The sequence below is a fragment of the Pongo abelii genome, chromosome 4, assembly GCF_028885655.2.
Source record: "Pongo abelii isolate AG06213 chromosome 4, NHGRI_mPonAbe1-v2.0_pri, whole genome shotgun sequence".
Lineage (NCBI taxonomy): Eukaryota > Metazoa > Chordata > Mammalia > Primates > Hominidae > Pongo > Pongo abelii.
In genome coordinates, this window is record NC_071989.2 from 22197360 (window position 1) to 22216078 (window position 18719).

Genomic DNA, 18719 nt, shown 5'->3' on the forward strand with positions numbered 1-18719 from the left:
AAAATTATTATACAGAAAAAGCGACCAACTGGGAAAACTATGAATATTTTGCCAAATGTTAATTAACGGCATCACTTAATTGATTTAATCTTATAATGTATAATTTAGATCAGCTTGTTAGATAGTTTTGTCATTTAAAATTCATATATTGGAGGCCATCAGCACTTTTCTGTAGCTTATTTTAACAGATGGAGATCCTCTACAGATATCCTAGATTGTAGTAGATGGAAGCTATTTAACTCTGGAAAACATTTTGTAAATAAACTATTTTGTCTTTATGTAACTTCAGTTACCGCTCTTTTAATATGCCATGTATCATTTCTATTTCTGAAACAATATTACCACCTTTATTTGAAGACCGTTTTCTGGGTTATCTGTAGGATCTTTTGGGGAAAACACAGGCATTGAAAGCAAATTACCATTAAAGAGGGAGAGTGCTAAAAAGTTAGGATTCTTGGACAAGTTATCTATCCAACCATTCTTAATAATATAGCCTTGCTCCTTTATTTCTAAAAGTGAGAAAATTCTATACAGCCATAATGAGAATTAAATGGAAATACAAATGCAACTCACTTTCTGTAGTGCATGACACACAGTGATTTATTAGTCTAGATCCTCATCACATCGTCATATCAAATTGGCAGTGATATCTGGTATGTGATATCTCAGAAACTATATATTTTACAACAACAATAAAATAGCAAACTATACATGCATGATACAAATGCCTATGCCATTTAAGCTTTTTTCCATCTCAAATTAAGAGGTCACATACACAAAGCCAAAATGCTTTACAATTAGTAAATTTTATGAAATTAATTTGTGTAGCTTAAGCAATGAGAAGAGTATCTCATAAAGTTCATCTGGAGAAAAGTTTTTTTTTTTTAGCATAAGTGCTTAACAGTCATGAGCAAATATAGTTAGTTGTGGGAAATTCTTATGTATGTATGGAATATATTTTATTGACTTCCACATTAAAAAGGATATTATTTCAGTTTGTAATTCTATATCACACTTGACAGTTAATTGTGCCACATGAGAAATATTCCTGTAAAAAGAGCATTGGCTTTTAAAGAATTGGCTTTTCTCTTTATAAATGTTTTGTTCTGTTTTTTCCTCTAAAGGATGTAATTCAAAATGACAGTGTAGTAGAAAGGTCTTAACACAAAAACATGTAAAATTTCAGGGAGATGAATTTTTTATTCATTCAAAATGTGAAAACCTCTTCTTTCTCCTGGTTAAAAAATATCCCCCACCTGTTATAGTTTCAGACAATAGTCCAAGTGTTCATCTAATACAAGCAGAAAATAATTTGATCACAGTGATCTCCTTGATAGATTTATTCTGTCCTCTCATTTTCCTGTTTATGAGTGGTGTCAACATATGCCATGTTTTTTTGCAGATGTGCTCTAAAATTTTAGAGTGACAGATAAAGGAAACTAATAACTTTTATTTTAATATGATGTTAAACTGGAAGGAATTTGGACTTCAGATTTTTTGTTAAGTCAGTTAATTTTGTTGATCTTCAGCAAGTTATTATTCTTTATAGGCCTCAGTTTCTTTACAGTAATATGTGGAAAATAGTGATCTTAGAGTATTGATGTGAAAAGGAAATCAAGATAGCAATGATAAAGTTCTTGATGCATGTGTAAATGCTTTAAAAATTCCAATGCTGGCCAGGCTTGGTGGCACATGCCTGTAATCCCAGCACTTTGGGAGGCCAAGACAGGTGGATCACCTGAGGTCAGGAGTTCGAGACCAGCCTGACCAACATGGTGAAACCCTGTCTCTAATAAAAATAAAAAAATTAGCTGGGTGTAGTGGCGGATGCCTGTAATCCCAGCCACTTGGGAGGCTGAGACAGGAGAATTGCTGGAACCTGGGAGGCGGAGGTTGCAGTGAGCCGAGATCATGCCATTGCACTCCAGCCAGGGCCACAGAGTGAGACTCCATCTCAAAAAAACAAAAACAAAACAAAACAAAAAGTTCCAATGCCCTTATCCTCTACATTTTTTGCAAGTACATCTCAGAGACTTTCCCTTAGACCTATAGATTCAACCTTGAATAAATGTCAAGGAGGACTACTACTTTATTCAGATACTCTTTTCATTTATTAAGATCTGAAAATGACCATCTTGTTTCGGTGGGAGTAAAGCACGCCATCTTGGTTTCCTAAGCATACTCTAGCTTCTTTGCCATTGAGCCATTGTCATCATGCCCCTTTGCCCAGCCTATTTGTCAGGGTCTCCAGTCCAACTTCTACAAACCAGCCTTCATCCATACCCACATGGATTGCATTCTTCCACTTGCTGTAACTTTGTATCCCTGATTTAAGAATCCTCACTATCACCCATGTGAATGAGGATATTGACATTACCTAATAATACATTGGCTATTTCCTACACTCTAGATTGAACATATTTCATATGCACAAAACCCAAAACAGCACCTAATTTCACAATGCCACTTTTTATGTACAAGCAGTTTCCCAATCTGTCCTCAACTAGCTATTACAGCTTGCCACACCTAAATGGTTAAAAAAATAAAAATTTAGTGTTTTTAGAGTCGAGATCCTATTAGTCACACCATATATTAGAGAAACTAATGCATTATTTCTTTCTCCTTTTAAATCTCTTTTTTGCTGTTTTCTTTAATAACGAAACAAGGAAAAGTCTCGCTTTAAGACTCTCTGTGTTATTAATCATAGCATATTATATAGTAGCCATTTGTCAGATACATTTATATGCAAAAGTAGAATTATTTTCTTTTTAATTAATTATTTTAATTGACAAACAGAAATTGTTCATCTTTAATATGTACAACATGTTTTAAAATGTGTATACTTACTGGGAGTGGGATGGCTCAGTCAAGCTAATTAACATATTCCTTAAAGTGTAATTATTTCTAATTGCCACTCAAAACATTTGGCCTTTAGACTTTCGGTCACTAACTTAAAACATTTCCATCAATAGAATATAGGTTTATGATTTTAAGAGAAAAATGACAAAGTGGTAAAATATGGAAAAACATACATATAGCCAAAGGAATAAGTAAAATGTTCATTTAGCTAAATATCCTCAATATTATATACTTTAGTAGATGAACTCGTAAACTCTCCTGGATTGGAAAGAGAAAAAACTGTTTTTTTTTTACTGTTTATGCAAATGACTGCCTAGTGACTTAATTAAGATCCTTATACAACCAGTGACAGAAACATGCAGCTTCTGTATTCTAAGTCCTGGGGACACTGAAATGATCCTTGAAAATGCACCAGGAATAAAACATGTAGTGATTGGTGTTAAATGTAATACTGCAACAGAAAACTAAATGTAACACAAGTAAGAACTCATTTTCAACAAGAAACACAGAGTTATAGAGAAGACATAGGTGTGAATCACTCTATTATCATAGAAACTATAGCAATTTTCATCTATTACAAAACTAAAATGAAATAACTAGTCAGAACTAAAGTAATGTAAATAGCATCAATATCATCTGATACATGAAAATATTCGGAAATGATTCAACACATATAATCACTAAAGAGAAGGCACAGAATTCTAATGCTAATTATATGACACAGCATCTAATATGGTGGGATATGTGTCAAAACTATGAGGCTCCATATTACATTAGATTTGGGACATTTATATTACTTTCTCAGTTAATAAAATATTAGGGTAAGATCTCAACTTATTTTGAATATGTTACTTTAATAAAAATTGATAGCATAAGACCAATACTTCAACTATTGGCTCATTATTTTTTACTAAATTAACACTAGGCATGAATCTCATCAAAATGTTCAATCCTGAAGATTTGTAATTTTTAATCCATTAGCTTCTGCTTCCTAAAGACTAAGTGTCTGGAAAATGATTTTCATTCCCATAGCATTCAATGACACCATTAAATTTTTTTAAACCGCAATAATTTAGGCTTAACAGGAAAGGTGACTTACTTTTGGGGAATCGAGGTGGATTGTCATTGACATCGGTGAGAGTGATGTTGACTATTGTTGTTCCGGCTAATCCTCCAAGCTGTCCTCCCATATCCTTGGCTTGGATGAGTACTTGGTATTGTTCTTTGACTTCTCTGTCCATGTTTGGCAAAGCTGTTCTAATAACACCTTAAGGGATACAAGCAACAATGTAAAATAAATATCACAAATGCTGTGTTTTCTGAAATAAAATCAAATGCAACAACAACATGATTCTACCTAGAATCAATAACAGAGACATAATAGCTAAAATTGTATCTTTTAAAAAGTGAGACATTCAAAATGTCCAATGGTTAGGACATAATTTAAAATATTATAGTAGCTACATAATAAAATGCCATGCCACAATGAGAAATATGGTTAAAGAACAATGTATCACCTCTAAGAGGTAGTCATCATTCATAAGTAAACCAAGTTAGACATGATTTATATGCAGGATCCTATCTTTAAAAAGAAGAAATCATTAAAAATTAGAGATAAAATATAAATACAAAAAATGCGAAGTGGTTAAAATGAGTATGCAGTTTCCAATTATTACTACTTTCTTCTTTGTTTTTCTGTTTATTTTCTAGGGTAAAAATACTAATTTCTTTTCTAAAAATGCATTTAATATCTTCATTACATATTTTATTTTGTCTTTCAGAATTCCTGTTAGTTATTTTAGCAACAGATATTTCACTAAGTTTCTCCAGCATCTAGGACAATGCTTGCCATTTACAAGGAGCACAATGAGTATATGCAAACCAATTAACCAAATGAGTGACTGGCTGAGTGAATGAATCTCTAAATAATTAAATCTGTAATTGTGAACGTTACAGTACATGTACATATTTACATATTGTCCTCATTTCCTGTCCTGGTGTCCAAGTGTAAAAATAGTTCATATTCCTGTTTATTCATAGTAAAAGAACCAAAACCTCCTGGATTAATCTCAAATAAAATCATGAATACATTTCATACCAAATTCCAATCTTTAGTCAATTGTTTTAGGGAGAGATTGGACAGCATTTGTTTTAAACACAGCTGGCTTTAACAGTGTTGTTTCTTTCTTTAAGAAACATGCTACTTTCTTTAAGTAGCATATATAAATAACAAATATAATATAAACAAAAATAAATCAGCCATCAACAAACATATAGAATCCAAATCATAAACCCAACATACATCCTTGTTTTATCTGTACTTTCTACTCTCTACTTAACAAACGCTGATTCAAGTTTGACAATCTGAGATTTCTTCTGACTCTTGGCAGGAAATTGTTGCAAAAAAAAGACAGCCTTCATTTATGCTGCTGCTACTTTATTCATCAATTTGTACTGACACTTTTTTTTTTTTTGAGGCAGAGTTTCTCTCTTGTTGCCCAGGCTGGAGTGCAATGGTGCAATCTGGGCTCACTGCAATCTCCGCCTCCGGGGTTCAAGTGATTCTCCTGCATCAGCCTCCCAAGTAGCTGGGATTACAGGCATGTGCCGCCACGCCTGGCTTATTTTGTATTTTAGTAGAGATGGGGTGACACCTTTTTAATCCAATGTGTTTGTCCTTTCTTCAGCTCAGGCTCCTGATGCTTTGTTTCCAAGTCTCTTAACTAAGATTCTTCATCTCTACCTATGAGTGTTCTGGTTCTACATACCTTAAGTTATGTGACTTCTCCCTGACTTACAATGCTTATATTTTCTAGATAGATGCCTGAGTTTGATTCATATGCATTATGTCTTGTCCTGTTGTTGACCGACTCTATCTGAATTCATTTTCAATAAGAAAAGTATGTATAACTTTCTTAATTCAGTTCTAGCATAAAAATTTCCAATATGAAAATTATTTCTATCACTATCCATCAGTCTATTTCTATATCTGTATATCTATCTGGACTGAGAGACAGAATTGTGAAGTTGTTCCTTTCTGGTTATTTGCTGACCTAAATAAAAAGCTATATACTGGGATCCAGTTAGATTAAAACATTAAGATGCAAAGATTTTCTTTTCCCAAGATGATGCAATCATTTTTTGCTTAATTGTTGAGAAATTAATAAAAACGGGGTACTATGAAAAGAATAACTTCTTGAAAAAGTTCTTCTCCCACTTTAAAATAAACTGCAATGTTTAAAGATTCTCATGTTAAATTTGGAGTTTGGCTTAGTACCCAGATTTCAACTCCAAAAAAAAATGTACACATAACTACATTATTTTTCCTCTGGAACAGCGGTACTTGAATGGAAGTGGTGCTGGGGCAGGGGAAGCACACCCTGGTCATCACTAGAAATTGACTTTCAAACTACATATACAATCCTTTCCTCTGTCTATGTTCTACATACTATCCAGTTGGTAGCATTACGCTAACAGCAGGGCTAGAAGCAGCAGAGACGTCACTTATCAGAAACAGGGTAGAGCAGGAGGGCAGGGCTGTGAGTGTGATGGAAAAGATTTTGACAATTTTTATGAATCACCGGAAAAAATATATATCTACTCTTAACTCTGATAATATCTATTTTGTCTCTGTTCAATTGCATCTTAATGTTTTAATCTAACTGGATCCCAGTAGATAGCTTTTTATACAGGTTGGCAAATAACCAGAAAAAAACAATTCCATAACTCTCTCGGTCCAGATAAATAGATAGATAGCTATAGAAATAGATAGATGGATAGTGATACAGTAATAGACCTTCTGCTAGCATCTATTTGGTGACAGTCACAAATGCAACTACAATTTCGAAGACTATCTTCCATAATTCCAAAATCCTTTCAAATGTCCTGCTGTATCTTAATATAAGTTAATTCTTATTATTACCTGAGACTACTGAGGTAGGTAGATAGATAGATAGATAGATAGATAGATTAGTTTAGATTGATATGCTTTTTAAATTCATTTTCAGGAGCATAGCGACTGTATGAATAATGGAAAGCCTGACTTATCTAAGGTATAGGTGACAGAAGTAATGTCAGGATTGATAACCTGAATCCTAGTCTAGGATTCATCATACCATTTCACATGAATAAATATATTTAAAGATGGTGTTTATTCAAAGAAATGATAAGTTGGTAGGGGATCATTTGAATAATGCAATTCACAGAATTATTATGTTACCTAGCCCCTATAAATAGAGTAAGAATTGTGACACTCCAACAAGAAATGCCTTCGTTCCAATCATCCACTCCTAATGGTCAAAGCTTGTGAGAAGATGCCATTTGAAGTGCACACATTTGAGTGCTTAGGGTCCAGCTATTCCAACCATTCCAGGTCCACTGAGCCCCTAAACTTCTCCGAACTTCTTGTCCTCATTCTCTCAGTTCCCCTATGAATGCCTGCCCAGTTGGTGGACATCTTTCTGGTTTCTTCCACTTTAGTCTTTTTTTTTTTTTTTTTTTTCATGAAGCCTTTTCTGACTCACAGCACGGCTTCAGGAAGAAATGACTATACCCTCCCTAAGATTCAGTCATAGCGTGTAGAATGTTTTGTTGCATGTTTTGATTTGTTGCCTGTTTACCTTTCTTTACCAGACACAAAGCTACTTTAGGACAGAGAGAAGTCCTTTTGTTTTCTTTTCTAATTTTGGCATCTAGTTAATGTCTGGCTCAGAGTGATAGAGGAGATAGAGAGAAATTATTTAGGCAGATAGTAAAAGAGTCCTTGGTAAAATTTCCCTTTTAATAAAAAGCAGCGCCAAATTATTTCTTTTCCAGCAAAGAGCAGCCTGAAAAATTGAGCTGCAGACATAGATAAGCAAGCTGGAAGCTTGCTCAGGGGAATGCCAGCAGCTGTGCAGAGAGAAAAGGGCTACCTGGGAGCCAGGCATGTTCAACATGGAGGCTCTGTCTTCCCTTTTCTTTGTCACCACATGTTCAGTAAAGAACTAGGCAACATGGCACTGGCCAGGCAGAGAACCCATCTGTATAATAAAAGATTAGGGTGGGGTGGCCAGATTTTCACAAGCTGTGCAAATGGCATACCTAGCCCTAACCAGTTTTTCGCATCTTATGCGAACAGCACACCTCGTCCGACCAATCTTTTGTGCCCTGTGTAAATCAGATATCACCTCCTCAAGTTTATCTATAAAACCTGTTGCATTTCACTGCAGAAGCAGAAACCCATTCCAGTGCCCTCTCCCTGCAGGAGAGCCTTTCTCTTTCTTTTGCCTATTAAACCTCTGTTCTTAACCTCACTCTTTGTGTGTCTGCATCCTTGATTTCCTCAGCATGGGAAAAGGAACCTTGGAGATTATTCCAGACAATGATGCCACTTCAAGAGCATGTCTGTTTTTCTGTTTCCCTGTTCTTAATACAGCTATGTTACTTTTCCACCTATATGTACCATAATTTTTTAGTTCACTGTAAATTTATTATTTTGTGATATCTTTTCTTTTTTATTCTACTCTCTGTGAATCATAATAAAAAAATAGATTTTCTTCTCATTTTTTTCTTGTACTTTCTCCCCATCTTCTACTCATGCCCTGAAGAACCCATTTAATTGATTTCTTTTACCCTATAGCTATTTATTTTGCAAAAGAAGAAGTTTGTTTTCTTGAAAAAAGTTGTTGTCTGTTTTCAACTTATCCCTCTTTTATTTTGGAGCTAAATACCTGGGGAGGCAAGTCCAGGCTTTATCTTAATCATTCTGAATAATGTCATAAAAGAAGAAAATGTTTTTTTGTGGATAGCATATGACAAAAAAATTTTTTGCTTTTCTCCAAATTCTAGAGATTTAGACCAGCACTATATGAACTCAGGGGACTGGCAGATGAACAATGGGCAAATGGCTTTATTCTCCACTCAATGAGGTTTATAGTTCAAAGGAGACTTAGACCACCAGTCTGCTCTCCATAGAGCAGCCATGATGGTGAGGTCAGAGCGTAAGCCAGGTCACAGAGCTCCTCCACTCTGAAGTCATCACAGACTGTCCACACCTTTCAGAATAAAGCCCTCACATAATCTTCACCTTCTTGCTGAACTCTGATCTTCTTTTCTACAACTCCCTCCCTCATTCACTGCAGCCTTTCACACTGTCTTCCCCAGCCAGAAATGTTCTTTCCAAGGGATGCTCATTTGTAGTTCTTCCACTTCCTTTAGATCTTTTTAAAAAGTCATCTTCATAGGACCGTGTTGGCCATTCTATCCAAAATTTCTTTCTAAATTAATTTCTGATTGCTTCTGTAACAAATTACCACAAACCTACTGGCCTAAAACAACATAAACTTACTATCTTACAATTCTGGATGTAAGGAGGCCAACACGGGGCAGGATATGGGTAGGGCTGTGATTTTTTTCTAAATGCTGTTCATCTAGACAATGGCAGCGCTCACTGGCTCCTGACCTCCTTCCTCCTTCCTCTAAGGCAGTAGCAGATTAGCGTTTTCATATCTTTTTCTGACTCTGACCCTTCTGCTTCCTTCTTCTGCATACAAGAACCCTTGTGATTACACAGAGTCTACCCATATAATAAGAATAATCACCTCATCTCCACTATATGTGATTAGAACCTTAATTCTTCTTTGCCATGTAATATAACATATTCACAGGTCCTGGGGGTTAGGACATGAACATACTTGGGCAATCATTGTTCTGTCTAGCATACATACTCTTCATTAATATTTCATATTTCTTTCTCTAACATTCTCTCCTTAGTCTTTAAGCTATTGAAAACACTATGTATTTCCCTTATTTATTCTGTTTGTTTTATGTTTCCTCAAATTGAATGTATGTTGCTGAAGGCAGGGTCTTTTGTGTTGATTTTTTTCTTCCCTGGAAAATGGCTAGCTAGAAGAATGCCAGGCATATAGTAGGCACTCAATAAATATTAGTAAAATAAATAAAGTAGTGCATAATACTAGCTGAGGTAACACATGGCAAATAAGTGTTTATCCTTCAGGAGAGATTATGATGTGACATAGTTCTTGTAATCTTCATCATTATTGACCCAAATACTCATGATGTAATTTTGAAGAAGGTGTGGTTATTAGTATTTACCTAGGGGTATTATAGCTATAGTATCATGAAAATGTTTTTGATTAGACCTGAAAGGGATCTCTCCTAGTTAAACAGACTCCAGTGTTGACCAAGTCATTGTTAACTGTTTTTAATAAAGATTTGGAGGAAACATTAAAAACAGTATTTTAATGCACAAGTATGTTAGAGACAGCTAATAAGTTGAAGGATAAAAAAGAGTAATGATAGTACTCAAAACTTAACTTCAGCAGTGAGAATATAAGTTTCTGTTTTCAATTCCATAGCTCAGTTACATTAAAGTTATGAGAGAGCAGATTTTGCATTATTTTATGTGAAAAGTTACTGAGTTTCATTTCATTTTAGTGTTAAATTAGCCTAAAATATAAAAGGGATTTTTAAAAAAATACTAGTACATTCTTAAATAATATTTATTCAAATGTTATGTTCATCATTGCATTTATATATGATTTTTTAAATTTTTTGCTAATGTGTTTGAAAGACAAGAAGAGTTATCAGGTTATCTTCAGTAAGAAATTTAGAGACCATATTGTCCAACTTCTTAACTGTACCATGTCTTAACTCTCCTATAGGACTTATGAGCCACTTTCTCCAGGAGTTCTTTCTTCCAGAAGCTCTCATCCCTTCCATCAGTCTAGTGTCCCATAGCAGCATTGTGTATCAGAGGATTATATACCAGAAAACTCACATATAACCTTCTGAAGACCTGATGAGCTCCACCTACTAGATAGGGATCTACTTGACGATCTACTTGATTCATCTTAGTCTCCCAATAGCAAAGGACCTGTCAGGTCATATGTTACAGATATATGTGCATCAAATGACATAATCAAATCCAACACCACCAGTTCATTACTCATCATCTGCTTTAACCCATCCAGTAATGTGAAACTCACAATCTAATGAGTTATCACTCTTATATATGGTATTATTCTTATCTTTTTTATACATATGTATATATATGGAGCCAGAATTCTTTCTTCCTGTAACTCACACTATGTATTGATAGCTCTTTTCCTCTCAAGCAGCACAGAATACATCTAGTTCCTCTTCTACATGACAGCTCTACCACTTGCTAAAGGCATATATCACATCCCTCAGGAATATTTTCCTTTCAAGCCCAAACATCCTTAGTTATTTTTGCTGATGTGTTCATCTCATGATTTCTAAAATAAAGCAAATGGAACTCACCCAGAATCTACTTGAAGTCTGACAATGCAGAATAAAAGAAAATGATTGCCTGCAGTGCATTCCTGGGCATGAAATTTACTACACAATCATAATATTACAAAATAGGTAACAATATGTGCTATTTTATCTTAATAATTATTTATTTCCTTGACACAGTTTTCTTTCCTTATATTTATTAGCATCTATTGATTTCCTTGCCTTTGCTATCCCATAGTCAATTCTTGCCTTAATGCTTCCTGGCAACTTATTTATTCTGGCAAAAAGTATTAAAATAGTGACTTCATTGTGTAGGAAAAGACTCTTTTATTTTGCCCTTAAAGAAAGAAGATATAATTTATTTCATCAGTACCAACTGAGGTATCTTACTCAGTTCTACAGATTTTATTCTGAATTAATATCAAAAGAATGCTCTATCCCCATGTGACCCAACAATACATTTTCTGGGTCTACACCCAAAGGAAATGAAATTATCACCTCATAAAGATATCTGCACTTTCATGCTTATTGCAACATTATTCCCAATAGTCAATATATGAAAACAACGTAGTTATTCATCAGTGGGCAAACAGAATAAGAAACGGTGGTATACACATATAATGGAATACTATTCAACCTTAAAAAAGGAGATCCTGCCATTTGCTACGACATGGATAGGCCTGGGGGACAGTGTTCTAAGTGAAATAAGCCAGACACATAAATAAAAATATTGTGTGATCTTATTTATATGTGGAATCTAAAAAAAGGTAAAATATGTAAAGAATAAAAGAAAGATTATAAGGGTCAGGGTATGGGAGAGAAAATGGGGAGATGTAGGTCAAAGGATACAAAATAGCAAAAATACAAGATAAACAAGTTAAAAGATCTAATATACAACATGAGGACTAGAGTTAATAATAGTGCATTGTACTTAGCATTTTTGCTAAATGAGTAGATTATAACTCTCTTTGCCATGAGGAGGAGCCAGGGTTAGTTGGGGGAGAATGAATTAGTAAGATGATGGGTATGTTAATTTGTTCTACTATAGTAACCATTTATATGTGTGTGTGTATCTCTTATGACAGCATTTTATATATGTGATATACAAAATAAATTTTTAAAAGAATGCTCAAGTCATAAGCATAAGTATGTGCATGGTATCATAGAGTGTTAGCTCAAAATATAAAGTTATTGGCCCAAGCTTTAATTTTAATATGAAGCTTTTATAACACCAACATATTTTAGAAGACATACAAGAATAATATCGGTCAAGCTATAGGAGGAGGTTTCATTGGGAAATAGGCTTGAAGATAATTATCTCTGAATGAAAGGTTGATAGACTCAAGAGCAAAAGTCTTGGGAAAGTATCAGTCATGTGGGCAAACTATATCATGTTTCCTTAAGCAGAATTTAGAACAGGATCACACAGCAAGAAATATCAGAACAGGAAATAAAAAACTTTTAAAATATCTCATGCAACTTTATTCTCACTCAATTGTTTTTTTAATATGAATTCTATAAATACATGTAGAAACGTAAAATAAACATTTATAAAGGACATATTTTTGACAATGCATGTAAATTAAGAGATATGGAGAGAAATGTTTTGGCTAGATGGTGTAATGGTTTGACAAAAGTGTAAACATACTTAATGCAACTGAATTGTACACTTAAAATGGTAAAAACGGTCAGTTTTATATTGTGTATATTTTACCATGATAGGAAAAAAACAATTTTATAGATTAACAAGAGGATATTGGGTAAAATAATATTGTAATGTATTCTCAAGTAGAGCTCAGATCATTTAGAATACAGCATATCATTACCATATGATGTGAAATATGGCAACACCTAGTTACTGAACTCAGACTAGTTATTTAGAATCATTTAGGGAAAATTTAAATACATTAACAGAATTTTAAGACTAAATTAAGACATGAGTTCATCATTTATACTAATATTTGTTTTCTTAAATGGAGTTACTCTATTATCAAAACTATTGAGATGTTCAGCATCCTGATTTCAATCACTGAATTAAATATTATAATATTTTTGCTCTTGTTTAATGTTTTATAGATTATAGATGTTTATAAATATTTTATAAACATTAAGTGAAATAATTTATATAATAAAATAATACAATATGTTAATATAAAAACATTTTAATGTTTTATAAATGTTAAGTATAATAAACATAATTGTTTAATGTTTTATAGATATAGCTACATTTTGAGTGTTTTAAATGTCATTTACTAATCATCTAAAGCATATAAATGAATGCATCTGGATTTTAACTCAGAGTAAATTATTTCATAGTTAAGGCAAACAATTGTCAAATACACTGATTTTAAAAGAACTATTATTTATTGATTTATTTCATGGAATAAATGAGTTTATACTGTTTAGAATATATCAGTTTATATTGTTTAGAAATAAACTTGCCATATCCACTTAGATAGAGATGCTGGGAATGTTTGTCAAACAGCAGTGTCAATACAGAAATCTTTTTATTTTCTCATTTCAAATGAAACAAAAAATGATCTCTTTATCTCTTCATAAATATTTAGGCACCAGAGGTTTTGATGAGACTTTTCTTTTCAGAATTGTTTTAAGCTGTTTTCTACACTCAAATGTGGAAAATTTCAGATAATATTAGTTTTTCATGCATTTTATTTAATAACAGCAAAGAAATCATAAAGGGAAGCTATATGGCTGGAACAAATGGAGACTATTTCTGAGAAATTGCAATTATCCTTGATTTTTGATTTACTCTTATCTACCACAAGGTGATAAATTTGACAAAAAGTCTTCTTGATGGTTTCTGTGCATGAAGAACTAGTTTTCATTCTCTTAATGAAGTGCTTCATCATCCACTCTTTTCCTGCCTAGTGGTCTGAGGCATTGTTAATATCAAGACTTCTGTCTCCAGTGAAAATCAATGCTTCAAAAATCTATTACATAGCTTACAACAGAATTGTTTCACTCTTCGTTCTAAATAATAAACATTATATAAAAATATAAATCCAAAATTATAAAAGTTACATTACATATTCATGTACTGTATGGTAAAACAAACTTTTTAAAGATACTAGAATATGTTGAAAGTTGATATTGGCCAAATGAAATAAGGGAAGAGTATGTTTTTTGGCTCATAAAGTTGTTTGGTATTCATTTGACCATAACAATTATATTTTTAACCCATTCTTTAGGTTTAAATTTATCTTTGTTTGATTTTTATGCTTTTTAAAGGTTAGATATGGTTTTATCCACAGTTATTTTACCAATATTAAATTCTTAATGCTAAATCCTTCATTCTCTCTAAGAGAATACTCACTCTTATTCTGAGTATATAAACTCACCTACTTTATAGAGTTTATCATTGTAATCCAATAAACGCTCTTTAATACTCTCTTTCTTCACCAATCTCTATACACCTACTTTTCTCATTCTTTTATTCCTTTTGTCTCTCAGGAGTGTTCTTCATAAGCTGAAGGGATCTAAGAGAACAGCATTGTCCATACCTCCATTTCTGGTCAGATTACCCATTTTAGCAAACCTCAGAAGGATACATAACTATACAAGAAAAAAATAACCCATAGTGGCCTCATCTGATAAAATGAAATATTTTAGATAATTTTCCTTTATTATTTTCATATATTCAGCCTATTGTCCAGGCCTTCTTAATTTCTCCGGAACACTGTAGGATCATAAACTTCATTGAACAACTTCCCCAATCTCTTTTTATTTTCAATTTACCCACCTTTTCTACAAAAATATATATGATTTTTTTCACAGCTAAAAAATAATCACAAAACTTCCTTTTAGATGAGATTGCTAAACATTTTCTTATTTTTACTGCCATATTTCTTGAAAAATCACTTTTATGGTAAGGTGTAATTTTCTCACCATGCACTCACTTTTAACATTTGACAGACTGGCTTTTATTCTCCAAAACTCTATCGAGATCAGAGGAGCTTCTTTGTCCTAAGCCATTCTGGATTCTCTTCAGTGCTGATACTCCCTTCTCAAAGAGTTCTCAAAGGACTGATGCTGTCTTTATTAAACTCTACCCTCTTTTCAGGTTTGCATAAGGGAGTGACTCTCTGTTTTAGTCCTTTAACTTTTTGATGACCTCTGCCCCCTACTGGCTTAATAAGGAGGACAAGAAATTAAGAGAGAATGGCAGGTTCACTTAACAAAAAGTTTTGCAGATTTTGCACTTCAACTTTTGTTAAGAAACATCAATAGATCTTATGTTTCCAGGCAACATTAATACATAATTAACTGTTAATTAACTTATATCTAATTCATATACCAGATTTTTACACATACCTCTCAGGAAGTGTCAATTATAAAATGTTTAACTTATTTGAATGTACAGTGTCTGAAATGTATACTTTTCAAATGCATATTGGTATTTAAAAATTAATTTACAAATTTAAAAGGTAACTTACTACTTCCATATGAGAACAATTTTCCATTATTTTAAGTTCACATAATACATCATATTAAATTCAATTTGCAATATGTTCTAATGTAGTGTATCAGAATTGACAAAATAACCATGGTTGTGGGGTTTCTGCTTCAACTGTGACATGGAAGGCCTAATCTGATCACTGGTCTAGTGGCCGAGTCTTCTTAGCAAAGTATTCAACATTCAGATATTGATTGTTTAGAAATAGGGCGACCTCATTTATTTAAAAGGAAAGACAAAATATTCCACATGCATAGCCTCCTGCCCTTCCGATGCTACTCATATATACTTGAATTTGAAAACTGCTATTTTTTAATTAAAAATGGGACTGGATTTGAAGACATAGGCAAACAGAATCGATGATTTTGGTATTGCAAGATTGTCAAGTCTCTCCTTTCTCCCACTATGAGTGTAAGTCTCTATTAATCTAAACCAAGCATTCATAACCCTTATATATGTATAGCAATAGAAGCTCCAGGATGTTACCATGTATTATTAAAGCCCAAAACTAAGTATAACTGAACCTATCCAATAAATATGAAATAAAAAGCTATTATAGCTGGAAGAATTTGTTTTGAAGTAGACTTTTGAAAATTTTAAAGAAGACCTACATTGACTGCCTACCTAACAAATTTGAACTCTAGAAAGATATGTTAAAAGGTTTATTTTACACAAAGTTCACTTAAATGGAAATCGTTCTTCAGCAGCAAGAAAAGATCCCATCTTCTTTGCTTAATGCGCATCACACTGAAGCTTTATGGCTATATTAGAATATGCAACTCCCCATGCCAAGATTTAATTAAAGTTTAAATATTTGAAGGGCTGGTGATAGTGTTGCCTCTAATAAAAAATTTACCTGTCTTGGGATCAATAGAGAAATAAGGTTGTCCCTGAAGAATGCTGTAAACGACTCTGGCACTGTTTCCATAGGTCGGGTCATCTGCATCTGTGGCCTTAACCTGGAGTACATATGCACCTGGAAAATAAGACAATATCACTCTAGCATTTTTGTTTTACTACTTTCAAGGTCATGATTCTTATATGCTAGACTCGATTTTCCTTTGGTATTTGACCTATGTCAAGTACGCCATGAGTACTTGATGTCACTGAGGATAGTTTAACCGTTGTAACCAAAATGTTGAGCAATGATATAGTTAGTGAAAATCACAACTTTAAATAATATGTATTTTAAAAGCTGTGTCCATTTCCATGAGCTGGATCATCGAAATGAAAGTCATCATGATACTTTTATTGATTGGCACACCAAAGAAAGCATGGACACCACTTATATTAGCTCATCTGGTTACTATTGATGCTTTAACTTTGTGATTAGGATATCAATAGAGAGGCTAAAAGGTTTAGAGTGTACTGAACATTAGAGGTTGTTAAGTGATTTGCAACTGCAATTTAGAAATTAACAACTACCTACCAGCATCAGGAAGCCTTTAATTAGAAAAGGAATATTTGAGAAATTGAGAAACCATAAATAGTTGCAAAATAGCTATAAGAGCACTTCTTTGCCTCACGATTGAATTAACCTAAAGATTCAGTGACATAAGAAGACACCACAAACAGTCAAATTATCTGCAGCTTTCCTAATTTTTTTTGGCATGGGTATATTTTTTCTGTACTAAAAGAAGTTGAAGGGAGCTTTTCTTTGTTATTTTCCTTATCTGTTCATAAGCATATTGAAATCAGTCTCTAAAAACTTTTAAAGTGAGTGTCTCTTCCTAATGTCCTGTTCAATGTTACTATTCTGAGTTCAGAACAAAGTGAAATCAAAAGTACCCAAATTGTAGCAAATAAAATAGACATATATATATACACACACACACATATATATATATACATACACACATACACATGTACATCCAAAGTTATGCAGTGAGTAGAACTACCTTAATCTGCTGGAGGCACTCAAAGTAACTGTTCTGTTTAGTGAAAATAGGATTGTTCCTTTTCATTCAATTACTCATTCAGCCTTTTCTCTAAGAGTACAAATTTGGAGCAAACCATGTCTTCCTAGATTACTATAGAAGCTAAAAGAATGAATTACTTTTTCATTTCTACCATTTTCTTTTAATAAAATGTTAGGGTTGTGACAAGAGTAAGAAACAATAACTTTTTGTAGACATTCAATGCCAAGGTCTTTCAGTTTAAAATGGTTGAGTGAATCTCAGCTATATTAACAGAGGAAAAATATATGACAGCAGCCTTTCCCAAGAAAAGAAACTTTTAGAGGGAACTTTTAGAGGGAATGTAGATAAACATTACTAGGAAGTCAGGAGTGAAGACTAATATTATCCATCATCATCAACATCATCATCATCAACATCCTCAGTATCATTAAACACAATTGGACCAATGTTTATTTCTATGCAGCATTGGGTACCTGCATTAAAGATTCATTACAACTACCTTTCTATAATGCTATAGAAATCAACAGTTTATTAAGAGTAAAGTCCTCTCTTCCCAACAGTATTTTACCCCAGAATATTCATCAGGATGTTTACTATCCCTCCACTATACATGTGTTATATATGCAAAGTCTACAAATATTCACTACTGCCCTAATTCTGGATATAAATATTACAGATGAAAAACTATAAATTGTTCTACATGTTGGGTATATTTGAGGAAAATGAAAGTATTATACTTAGTTACAAATAGGACATTAAAATATTTGAGAAATAAGAAATATTTAGTGAAAAACATTAATAAAATTTGCCAAACTAATATCGTATTGCAATGTATAGTGGGGAAAACAAAGATGAACACATATTGTCTTTACTTTCACATTTTTGTTTTTAATGTTTACATAAACCTCCACTATGCTGAACAAATATTTTCTTCTAATAGTTGTATTAAATTGTTTATGTTAATTATTTTTACAGCTCAAATATTTAAAGGAGTGAATTGGAAAATACTTCATTAATGCATCGAAGTTGCAAATGTTTTTTCATACAACCCCACCTTGTGCTACTTAAAAGGATCACTGGATAGCAAGAATAACTGCATTCCTATCATATTTCTTCAGCTGTATCTATAGAATTAAAAGTAATTGTCCACTGAATTACAGTATAGGTTAATCCTTCTTTAGTGAAAGAGCAGATTCCAATATAAATTC

At 33.0% G+C, this 18719-nt stretch overlaps 1 protein-coding gene across 3 annotated transcripts in view; it reads right to left on the reverse strand.

Moving 5' to 3' along the window:
• Positions 1-18719, reverse strand: part of CDH12 (cadherin 12) — a 1137115-nt gene that overhangs the window by 97157 nt on the left and 1021239 nt on the right. For all 3 annotated transcript variants that reach the window (NM_001131676.1, XM_024246642.2, XM_054555034.2), the window contains 2 exon segments: positions 3959-4126; positions 16449-16568. In NM_001131676.1, coding sequence (NP_001125148.1) covers positions 3959-4126; positions 16449-16568 — 288 coding nt within the window.